The sequence below is a fragment of the Engystomops pustulosus genome, chromosome 1, assembly GCF_040894005.1.
Source record: "Engystomops pustulosus chromosome 1, aEngPut4.maternal, whole genome shotgun sequence".
Taxonomy (NCBI): Eukaryota; Metazoa; Chordata; class Amphibia; order Anura; family Leptodactylidae; genus Engystomops; species Engystomops pustulosus.
In genome coordinates, this window is record NC_092411.1 from 254,955,691 (window position 1) to 254,968,227 (window position 12,537).

General features: G+C 40.9%; 1 protein-coding gene across 1 annotated transcript in view; it reads right to left on the reverse strand.

The window, feature by feature from the left end:
* Positions 1 to 1,100: 1,100 nt before the first annotated feature.
* Positions 1,101 to 12,537, reverse strand: part of TMEM33 (transmembrane protein 33) — a 28,457-nt gene continuing 17,020 nt past the window's right edge. Inside the window, exons 3-8 of the mRNA XM_072125024.1 lie at positions 8,529 to 8,623; positions 7,241 to 7,428; positions 6,338 to 6,405; positions 4,418 to 4,551; positions 3,168 to 3,251; positions 1,101 to 1,963 (exon numbers count right to left, since the gene is read on the reverse strand). Of these exons, the coding sequence (XP_071981125.1) occupies positions 1,834 to 1,963; positions 3,168 to 3,251; positions 4,418 to 4,551; positions 6,338 to 6,405; positions 7,241 to 7,428; positions 8,529 to 8,623 (699 nt within the window). The 3' untranslated portion in view covers positions 1,101 to 1,833. The remainder of the gene's footprint in view (positions 1,964 to 3,167; positions 3,252 to 4,417; positions 4,552 to 6,337; positions 6,406 to 7,240; positions 7,429 to 8,528; positions 8,624 to 12,537) is intronic.

Sequence of the window (12,537 nt, forward strand, 5' to 3'; positions counted from 1 at the left end):
CACCCTAAGGGGTTGTGTAGGATAAATGTATTCAAGGGCAAAGGAAGACAAAAAAGCTAATTTTTATCCTCTGCTCCAAACACCACTAGAGCCAGTAATAAGTCATAGCAGCCATATGCCGTCTTTGTGATCTAAACACTGCTGCCTCTGTACACAGAGACCAGGATCCATGGGACCCATGCACAAGAGCAGAGGTGCAAGTGTAGGCTGCCAAACACTGTGTCCACTATGACCAATCACTAGCCTCAAGTTTCTCTAAAATACTCGAAATGTCTGGCTTTTCAGTATTTATGAAATAGGTGTAGGCTGATGCTACCATCTCACCTGGAGCGTAATGCTCAACTTACCGTAACTTATTTCCATGAAGAATGAAAACGCAATGTGTTTTTGTATGTTCATCATGTGTTTGGCTGGTTTGAATCTTTATTTCTAGTAATGTAGGCCTCTGTGAAATAGATTAAAACCAGCCAATGGACTGTGTGATCGCACCCTTAAATAAATTGTGATGGTAGATGCAGCAGATTCCATGAGTGAGGACACATCCACCTGCGCTTGGTCATAGACTCCAGAGGCCACTAGCCACAAATTAAATGGTGCAGAACAACATGTGATGTCGTCACGTGTCACTTGGGTCTCATCTCCTGCAACAAGACGGCAAGAGAAGAAAACAAAGAATAATAGGGTTTTTTTTTATTTACCTTTGGCTGCTGGGGGGGGGGGGCAGCAGGCACTGTGACTACTGGGGGGTAAAAAGCATTGAGACTCCTGTTGACACGCACTATGGCTACTGTTGGCAAGAACTGTCACTACTTGGGTGAACATTACTACTCCTGGGGGCAAACAATGTGATGACTGGGAGCAAGGACCAAGACTATTGTTGGCAAACACTGACTATGAGCAGCCACTGTAACTACTGGGGGAAAGCACTGTGACAACTTGGGGCAGGCATTATGACTCTAGTTTTAAAATTTATTTTACTTGCAGACCTATCGACTTCCATGTCTGTGGCTCAACTAGTAAAAAAACAATAGTCTTATTTAATGATGCTCTATAATTGTCAATTTATGAGTAGTAAAATAAACCACACAACACAGACACACTAAGTAGAGATGACAGGTCCTCTTTAACCCAGATCAGTCCATTTATTACACTGCAGAACAGTATTTGGTTGTATTGGTGCAAATATGAATTTTATTGCATTTTTTTTGAATGTGTACACTTTAAAAAACAAATTGGACATTTTCAGAACCTACTTACACCTCAAAATTCTCTAAAATCACCTTGTAAATGAGATTAGGTTCTATGTACATATGAATAGTAACCTTCATACAAATCAGAAGGAAAACATCTCAGAACCATAAAGTAACATTTGTTTTAATTTGTACAACGTCAATAGGTCTATGTTCCCGGAAAGCTGAATCTAGAACATTAAGATATCTAAGTATTCTCTCTTACAAAGTTGTTCGATCTCAGACAAAAACTGTGCAATTTTTTTTTTGCAACTTAAGTATTAAAAAAAACCTCATGCTGCACCTTTTGTAAGGCGGTCACTGGAAAGAAGATTTCTGACAGAACAAGTGTGTACAAACTAGGCTCATGTCAGAGGGTGTAGCATTCAGTCTTACATTCACCTATGGGGGAGAACGAGAGGGATCACTCTAAGAAATTGTAACAAGTGATGTATAAAAAGGCAGAAGAGAATTCAGCATTGTGTGCCTGGACCTGTGCGGATGCCATCATAATTGTAAACCATCTGGATATCGTACGGAGAGCAGAAATACCAGCTGCTAATGCTCATTTACATACATAATGTATAATTTAATTAAGAATAACTTATGCAACGGTTGGCGCTAGTCGGCTTATAAAAGCAATGCTGCTCAGACACAATCTTCGGACAAAGTCTGGACATGCTGGTTTCATTACAAGGTGCTCCAAGATAATCCTCAGCTCTGTGAACAGGGTCCTGGAAAACGGGATTAAACATACTTGATATTAGCTGACTGGACAGAAAAACATTATGTACTATCAAACCCTTATGTATTTTCTACCAAGGTCTGTGTAAAGTGTTGTAGGGTCTAGGGAATTTTCATACAAGGCCCCATGAGGTATAAAAACTGCACACGTTGAGGATTCTATGCGGACAATCCGCGGCATATTACAGTAGCATTTGAGAGAACCTGCCATGCAAATCAACCCACCCCAAAAAAAGACTTATTAAAAAGAATTGCCCTTATCCCTAAATAGTTTTTTTCCATGGCTGCAATGTTACAAAAATCAGTTTGTAAATGTATATGTAATTCACCTGAGGAGTCATTCATACTAAGCGAGTCCGTATAAAAATTTATTTTCCCTGCCTCCTTGTTCCTGCTTGACAAGTGCTATGATATTCTGATGTATGGAACATTGAGAGCTCTGTTACATCATTCAACACTTCATGTCATGTGACCAGGGTGATGTCATCTAAGCTCTGGTTCCATTTGCAACATATACCCCATGTATGTATCTGATGACATTAAATGACAGCCTCCATGGACTTTACTTCTCCCCATCCACCATGGAGGCTGCTGTGATTTCATGTGATCAGACCCATACACAAGGTAGACGATCCAAATGGAACAGGACTTTAGAGAGGACGTGGAGAGGAGTAGAGTCTGATGCCAGGGAATATAAGATAAGGTTGATTTATTTGGATGCAAGGGAAACAATTTTTTAGATAAAAAGGGTGTCAGGTAGTTAATTGAGCTCTATGGAGACCTGTCACTAGCTGTAGTTGGGAAAATGTGGTAGTGACAGGTTCCTTTTAAAGGGAATAGGACTTGGAAAAAAATAAATGTAGATGTTACTTTTCTAGACATTGAATTCTATGGGAGAGTGAAAATCTGAATCAACGTGCGTAAAGAGATGGAGAACAAAAAAACCCCAAAAACTAAAAATGGAAGGTGAACGGAAAGTCTTCCTTCCACCATCCATTCCCCATCGACAGAAATGTATGGGTGCAATTATTACTAGGAGGATAAATAGCATTTTTTTTTTTCACAATTTGAAAAAAAGGTGGGAACAGAATTTGGAGAACGCAGGTGTGAACTTCAGTATTCAACATTATCAAACTGAACTTCCTACAAGACAAAAAATGAATCTCATTTACATACATAAGGATAAACACTTACCGGCAGTAGGGATTTCTCCTGGAGGTATAGCGCAGCGTCAGGAATCTATAGTAAATAAAAGGCTGCAACAGGCTTCCCTGGCCACTAAAATAAAAGCAAAAAAAAAATACACATAGGTATGCATATATGGAATCTAATGAGGCTTCTATTACACTTACATGATGCAAAACATATACTTTATGCTACTGAGAGTTTTATGCTTTGTTTATCGTGGAGCGCATAACAGTATTCAGCTACTTATGTTATTTTGCCTTCATTGTATTCATTTCTCCGTAGAACTGAAGGGGGAGTTGGCACTACCTTTACAGTATGGCCAAAACATAAGGGGGACATGTACTATGCCTTGTACACCAGTTTTCTTGTGGACAAGGCTTGAAAAAAAGTTGCAGGGACTGCAACTTTTTGTTAGTTTCCCGCCATCGTCTCCTGAAGTGGGCGGGCCAGAGGTGGGTGCCGTATTTACTACAGTCTCTGCCAGAAAATTTGCAAAGTCTACATCTGTAATCTCTGGAAATTCCAGATTTACCAAGAGGTCAGCGCATCTTCGTAAAACCAGCATGCATTGCAACAGTCTTAATAAATCCCCTCCCATTGTTTTTCGCTTTACATATAATATCTTATTTTTGTCTTTTACAGCATTCAAGAAACAGTGCGAGTAATGTGAAGCTGTAGGACTTTGGAGAAATCTCTGAGGGCGACACTCAACCACCCACAGGGTCCATATGGACCAGTGGCTTAGTGTCCCAAATCGCCCTGTATGAATTCTTCAGCAGGAATATTAAAAAAAAAACCTTAATACTCACCTCCTTTGCTCCCTTCGGCACCCGCGCATTGCAATTAGTGCAGCCGATGTAGGACAACCCGTTACACTGGGCATGTGCCATGAGTACGACGCAGCACAATGAGGCTGGAACATTATCCCGGCATCACAAACACTGGGAGGAATAGGACCTGTTCCAAGTTTTGCGTTTCGGGTAGAAGACAGAGCAAAGGAAACCACAACTGTGTGTATGAGCCCTTAGAAATTAATTTGTCGGTGTGCTTTCCACTGGATCAACAGAGAGCAGGAGGGACAAAAACAAGTGCAAGGAGCCTTGGATAGATCAGTATAAAGAAAGAGGAAGGAATCTATGGTGACACATTGTGAGTTGTGCTGTTGCTAAATTGTTTTATTTGAAGAAAAAAAAAATTCTAAATATTTTAAAGGAGGGGGGGGGGGGGGGGGTGAGGGGGGGGAGAGACATTCTTACCTGAGCAGCATGAAAACTGTGGCTGGCATTAAAAAGATCTCATTACAGGCAATGAACTTCAGAATATTCTGCTGATTTGAATTCAGTTTCTCCAGAAGACCCCGGACAAATGGCATACTGTTAGCACCCTTGGCCTGATAAAAAGATATACATTTAAAATATTTCACAAAACCCAATGTCATCTAGAAACTTTATCACAAGGGCTCAATGGGGCAGATTTACTTGCCCAGTCCATTCGCGATCCAGCGGCGCGTTCTCTGCGCTGGATTCGGGTCCGGCCGGGATTTAATAAGGTAGTTCCTCCGCCGTCCACCAGGTGGCGCTGCTGTGCTGAAAAGCATCTGAACGCGCCGGAATTCACCGAGGCCGTCTGAGTGCAGGTAAGCGCGTCCCGAGTGACACATTTTCCGTTCTTAAATGCGGCGTTTTTTCCGAATACGTCGGGTTTTCGTTCGGCCACGGCAAGTCGGAAATATTCGGGTAACACGTCGGGAAAACGCAAATCGGGCCCTTAGTAAATGACCTCCAATATGTTTAAAGAGGACCTGTCACCAGATTTTAACCACCTTGAGTAACAATGCCTGCTGATAAAGGGTTACAAGTTCTCCCCATATCACCTAAAAATTAGCTGCACTGTACCTTAATTACAGACGTTTTTTTTCTGATATGCAAATTAGCTTTTGTGACTCATGTCCGGTATCTGTGACTCTTCTCTCTCTGAGGATGCCAGTGAACCACACCCCATTATTCTGACTGACAGCTCTGTGTCTATTCAAATCTCTACTTTTCCTCCTTGTACTTATAGGCCGTTTGCAAAGCTCTATGTACCGATGGGAAATATTGTGTCAATTTTTTTTAACACGGTGCCTTGATATGTGATCAGTGACATCATTGCAGGTCCTTTAGCCTTCTAAGAATAGCAAACTGTACACCATGTATGTGATTACATGAAATCACAGCAGCCTCCATGGAGGAAGAGGAGGAGTAGAAGTCCATGGAGGCTGCTGTGACTTCATATGATCAGATACATGCATGAGGTACAGTTTGCTATTATTAAGAGGCTAGAGTACCTGAGATGATGTGACTCTGGTCACATGACATAAACGGTGACCAGTAAGGATGCATAAGGCATGGGGAGGATTTGATGGGAGGGTAGCGGGGGGAAGGGGGGGGGGTCGGTCCAGCAGGACACGCCCCCTCTGATGCTAGGTAATATAAGATAAAACGTGATTTATGTGGATGTAAGCAAAACAATTTTTTTGCTAAAAGAAGGGCATCAGTCAGTTAATAGAGCTCTATACAAGATTGGAAACCCTATCAATAACTACTCATTTGCACCCTAGTGGGGAACAGAAATAAAAGAGAATTTACACCCTTAACACCCCCTGGGGTTAGAGGTTCTGCGACTCCCCAGACCTAGCAACATTAATGGGTTTTTGCGGTGCCTTCAGCAGACTCAACACTATTTCACATGATGTTAACATTTTTTTAATTTTTTTTTTTAATATTTGTTAAGCAAAAAATATCAATTTTTTAAAATTGATTTATCTAAAACACAAAGCAGTGACCACATAGTGATAACACGGCTGTGCTTACATCACAGCTATAAGAATGCACCAGGTACATAACACTAGACCCCTTTCCTCTATAGCCCTTAACACCTGTTATCTATAATGGAATGATAGAATGATTGCAAATGTCTCCAAATTCTGGCATCTCACGAGTTTACAAGACCAGGAGTAGAATCCTGATAGATTTGTTATATCAGAGATATTATGTCTTGCGACATGCAACTTCTATATTATGATCTTGACAAGAGACAAGGTATAAAACTAAACCAAACATTATATAAAGAAGAAACCTACATGACAAAAGATGCCAGCGAGACAAGATAGTAACAAGTGAGGACACAATACTCACATCCAGGACCTTCTTGGTATACGTAGAAGCGTGCAGCAGCGAAAACAGCAGAACTGGGAATATACTCACTGAGAAACGTATTAAGGAACTTTACTTTGGCCATTGTCCCTTAAATATAACCTGAAACCCCTTCTGTTTACGATCATCTACAACATTCAATACTTGCACTTCTCTGCTCCCTCACCTCATGAGCCCATCTACCCTTTCATATAGACTGAGCGCCCCCAGCAGGCAGGGTACTACCTCCACTACTGCCTATGGAGTTTTGCTTTTATTGTACAGGAAGTTCCTGGGTTATGTACAAGATAGGTTTGTTCTGAAGTTGAATTTGTATGCAAGTCTGAACTGTATATTTTATAATTGCAGCTCTAGACATTTTTTTTGTTGTTGCTGTACAATTTTCAAAATCTTTTGCTGTAGTGGGAACAAGGATTATCAATAAATCTTCATTACAGACACCTTACAGCTGATCATTGCAGTCTGGGACTATAGTAACATCCAGAGAGCTTCACCAGAGGTCAGAGGGGGTTGAGGGGTCAGTCTGTAAGTCAGGTGTCCTTAATTAGGGAACAGCCTTTACTTATCTTTATGCAGTGTATCTGAACTCCTAATCAAACTCCTACAGCACCATGGAATTAATGCTGCTCTATAAATATCCAATAATAACTTTAAAATCACAAGATATAACATTTTATTTCTTTATCATTCTTTTGCTATTATTTTTTTAAGGGATCGAAACCGATGTAGTTGGTTTTGTATTTATTTTCGGTATATACACATCAGCAACCAACAATCTTATAAATATGAATGTTAGATAACTGAACCGAAATGCGTGCTCCCAATTCTCCACCCTCCCGATTATCAATGTCACCCTCTAACATAGTCATTTTATAAAAAGGATACTTGTGACAGGGTAGGAATTGACAAAGATGAGTGAATACAGCAGGTAGTGGCAGCTATCCTCTAACAGAGCCTGGCTCAGAAATGCCCGGCTCAGCTGGAAGTGTGGTAACCTCTGGTGTAACCGCAGGGCACTGGTGAGGGCATTAGCCAGCAAGGCACGCTGATAAAAACTGGCAGCTTCATGTAAGCTAGAGAGGGGAAAAAAAAAAAAACAGGGTAACTACAGACGCTACAAGCAAATCTTTACCACATTTTAATGATGAATGCACATTATTACAGTTACTGTATAAGGAAATGGGAAAATGTTAACATCAAAAATTTCAGCACTTTCAAATTTCTAAACAACTGCTCCTTCCACAAACATAATTCATCCAAGAGCTAAAGAGCATTTTTATGAATTCTACAGGTAAATCAGACGCAACACTGGAAAACTGTTCTTTTTCATATTAAAGAAAGCTCAGTGTGTACATACCCCAAGGGTACATGCACCAGGTTATGATCACGCCGGACCTGGCAAAGATTTCCTTCCCATGCAAGTATACTGCACCAGAATTACTCTGGTTATGCGCTGGTGCATGGATTAATGAGGTTGATGCACAAGTCTTAACAATTACCCCTAAAAATTTTATTTCTGAGGAACAATTCACAATCGTTTCCCTTCTGCTCATAAAATATATACACTCACATAATAGACATTCATAGGTTCACTATGAACATGGCCAGTACGGTTACTTTATGTGCAATTACCAGAATACAGGGTTTGTCCAAGTATGTTAAAAAATATATAGGTGGTTTCATGGGGGCGCTGTGCAAAAAAAAAAAAAAAGCCCAAATAACATATACTTACTTTTTCTGCTGCTCCTGTGCCACTGTTTGTTTACAAGGGCAGCCAACAACTTCCGCCCGCCTGGCACATGCACCCATCTGCTGTCCCAGCAACTGCTACACATCTAAACTAAAGTTATATCAGGCACTGGGACAGGGGATTGGGGTGCCAGGCGGGCAGAAGTTGTTGAAGCCTAGCGTGTCTGACCTTGTAAACAAAAAGGGGTACAACACTGCCGCTGGGCGTTGAGGGACACAGAGAGCGCCGGAATAGGCAAGTAGAAAGCTTTTTCTTTTTTCAGCCCCCTCTAGCCCAGCTATATATTTTTGAACATACTCTGACAACCCCACAGACAACCCGCAGACAACCCCTTTAAGGGGGGTGGCAGAAGAGAGATCCTTTTAGATTTGCAAAGGAATTCTAATCGTATTGAAGATTTACAAAAGGTTCAAGAAAACCTACCCTAAAATAGGAAGAATAAATAATGCTGAACAGTAGACTGTGAACCACCGAGACAGCCACATAGCCGTGTCTAGTTTATTCGCCATCAGGAATTGCTACAGGAGAAAACAAAAGAAATAATTGTTATCAATTTTTACTTAAAAAAAAAAAAAAAAAAAAAAAAAGTAAAAAAACTTGGTATCAGTGACAATTTACCTTTATAGGTTTTACATTGTCTATATTGTCATAGATATCAATAATAAATATGATACATTTCTGACTGTCTGTAGCCACCACTAGGGGGGGATGCAAGTTTACTGCATAGGAAATACATAGTATATCAATAATAAAGATACAGGCAGCTAGAACCACACATGGTTTGCTTAGAATTAGGATAATGGAACAGGAAAATACAAACACTATAAAGATATAAAAAGGATACATTAGCACAGAATGACAGTGTTAGGTATAAAGAGCTAGACATTAACATGATGTACTTTCTATGCAGTTGAATTCTGTATCTAAAAAAAAAACATATATACAGGCTTTGGGGTAATTTTCTGATGTATTAGGATAGGAGATGTCTTCATTATCAGATTATCGGTGTCTGACCCCACATAGTGAACAGCTGATGGGCTGATAGGTCATTAGTGTTAAAAAATAGTCCTCTATTCCGCAAAACAGAATTTCAGGCTAATCATCTTGCAAACTGACGTTCTCAAACCAGGACCAAACAGTGGTCCAAACAACCTCACTATAAACCAATAGGCCAGAACTTCTATGGTATGAACTGCGCAAACCATTTATTACAGAACAGTCACTGGATGTGGTAAACCCTTGTCTCAATATGCAAAAAACACCTATCATCACTCACAGATGCTCATCCAAAACACAAGGACATAATTATGTGGAACCTTCATCTTGCCAAAAACGTGAGATTAACATATAGCAGCAACAAAGGAACATTGGTGGGAATTTAACGTGTGCAGGCGTTTGTTTAAAGAACCCCCCTTTTTGGCTGCGTCAGATACATCAGGACACTTAGGCTAGCAAAGTTTCAAAAAATAAAAACTTTAAAACGTTTAAAGGGGTTATCCGGGTTTAAATTTTTTTTTATGGCCGGGCTGGGGAGGGCTATTTAAACATAATAAACATGTACTTACCTCCTCCGGTGCTGCCGATGTCCCGCGCCGCGGCCGGTCTTCTCCGTGCGCCGGTTTCAGTACAAGGGCGCACAGGGAGCTTCCGGCCGGCCAGATGCTCCCATGCGCACCATCTCCCAGCGCTTACAACGCTGAGAGATAGGGACGGATGGGAGGAGCCGTCCACAACGCGGACCGGAAGCTCCCTGTGCGCGGCTTCCGTGCTCCTGTTTGTTTACAGAGGCACGGATCGAAGTGACCGCGGCGCGGGACATCGGTGGCGCCGGAGGAGGTAAGTCCATGTTTATTATGTTTAACTATCCCTCCCCAGCCCGGCCATAAAAAAAATTTTAAACCCGGATAACCCCTTTAATGTGCAGAGAGGCTAGCCCTCTCCACCAACGCCTGCACCCCTTGGCATGAAAGGGAAAATAATGAAAATTACTGGCAGTTTGCAAGTAATTACAATTATTTCTGGACCTGTACACTAAAAAACTGACGTAACGTCCTGATAAATATTAACCCATCTTCTTCCCGTGTTTTGTGACATTTTAACAATAAAGAAGGATTTATATTTTTTCATCGTACTCAATCCTTCTTTATTGTTAAAATGTCACAAAACACGGGAAGAAGATGGGTTAATATTTATCAGGACGTTACGTCAGTTTTTTTCGTGTTGTGCCGGTGTACTACCATTTCTCTTCCTGCATGCGCTATACGGCTATAGATCAGTCTTTCCGTGCACCAGATGATCTACACAGAAGGAGTACAGCCTAGATGATCCTAAGGTTGGGTGAGCCGGCATTTTTTTCGCTTTTTTCTACCTAGTAGTCAAAGTGTTATATGTTTGTGTCTGGATTGAGCCGACAGCCGTTGTCTCCCCGTAATACCTGGATCACACACTTTCATTAATAATATTATGTCACAGCACGAGGAATTGGACACAGAGTCTACGAGCCAGAATACCTCCCATAATGACACAAGGAGGAGTAGAGCAGCAGCCATTTTTAATACAGGCTCTTCAGAGTCTGACTCTGTGTCCTTGGACTTTGTACATTGGGACAAGTTGTTGAAATTAAGTGAAAAGGAAGCTCGAGTTTGGTGGGATGCGGAAACTTTAAGCTCTTATATAGAGAAAAATATGATACCCAGAGGGTTAAGAATTAAGAAGATACCCACCACCGAATACTCTAAAGCTTTCCTGGAGAACTGGCATGAAGCCTTGAGTGAATGTTCGCTTAAACTGATGCGACTTATAGTGGAACAAGAGCAAATTATCTTATCTGAAGTTAAAACAGAGATTGATGATTTGAAAGAATCGCTCCAAAAAAATCTACCGGATCAAATTTATCTACAACAAACAAAAGCAATTGCAGAAAAAGTGAAAACATTGGAGGACAGCATTACCGCAATAAAAAGGAAGAAATTTGAACGCGATACCATAGATTATCGCAATAATGAAGTTTATGAATGGAAACGACGAGAGCAAGGGCCTTATACCAACACAGGCACGCCCAGATCCATTTTAAAAAATCGGAATAAAAGAAGTAAAAAGAGAAATTATAATTCTCGAGTGAGTTTTTCAGACACTGATGACTCTATGGACAGTCTATCCTCTAGCCAAATGTCTTACCAAAAGGGGGCAGAATCGAGTGGAGCAAGACCAAAAATCAGAGATAATACAAACAAGTCCAAGTCCGCAGTGAATCAAAAACCAGGTGATACACCGTCAAAAAACGGATCAGACGGTCGGGACGCAAACACCGTAAACATGGGTGTGAAGACTCGGGCCAAGAAGGACAAATAACAGAATCTGTTATAAACCTGTCTAGTAGGATCCTCTCCGATCATCAATTAAGAATATTAGCTAAAGGCCTCAAGTTCTCTCCTACGGTGGACTTTAATTTATTTAATACTCTACTGGACATTAACAAACTAGCACGTAACATCACTGTTAAGAGACATTTTAGTGATTCGCTCATGTCATGTTTAAACACAGAGGGGTTAATGGAGGATGTGGTACCTGTAGATAATAAAAATAATGATTATATAGCAGACCTAATGAGATCTGATGTAAACATCAGCAACTTTCACGATCAGAGCAATATATTAACACTAAGGTCTCTCTCGTGTGAACAGCATGAAGTTAATAATTCAGTTAATAAGGAATACCATGTTTCTAATGCAGATTTTTATCCCGTCAATTCCCGGGTTCCAGTTTTGGATAATTTCCAAGACATAGTGGAGAAAGAACTGGTAGCTCTCCATAAGAGGGTTAAGGAAAAAGGTCATCGGTATAGGCATCATAACTTAACCAAAGGGGAGAGAGAGGCACTACAACAACTGAAAGAAGAGTCGGATCTGATTATCAGGTCGGCGGACAAAGGGGGGGCCATAGTAGTTATGGATGCTGCCCTCTATAAACGCCTCAATGAGGAGATGTTGAGTGATAGTAATACCTATCGCACCTTAGAGTCCAATCCTACTAGTCTAGTTAAAAAACGCTTGTCTAAAATATTAGAAGAGGGTCTAACATTGGGTGTTATCACACAAAAAGAAAAAGATTACTTGTTTGTGGAGGACCCTATTACGCCAGTTTTTCATTCGCTCCCCAAAGTTCATAAAAACATCTTCCCGCCACCTTTAAGACCTATAGTGGCAGGGATAGGGGGAATAGGAGAGAGACTGGGCGAATGGTTAGACCATTTCCTTCAGCCCATCACCAGAGTCACCCCATCTTACCTACGGGACACAAAGCATTTGCTACAGATCATGAATAATTTTGAATGGCATAAAGAGTATAATTGGGCGTCGTGTGACGTTACCGCTTTGTATTCATCCATACCGCACGAACTAGGACTATTGTTCCTACGCAGACATTTAGATAG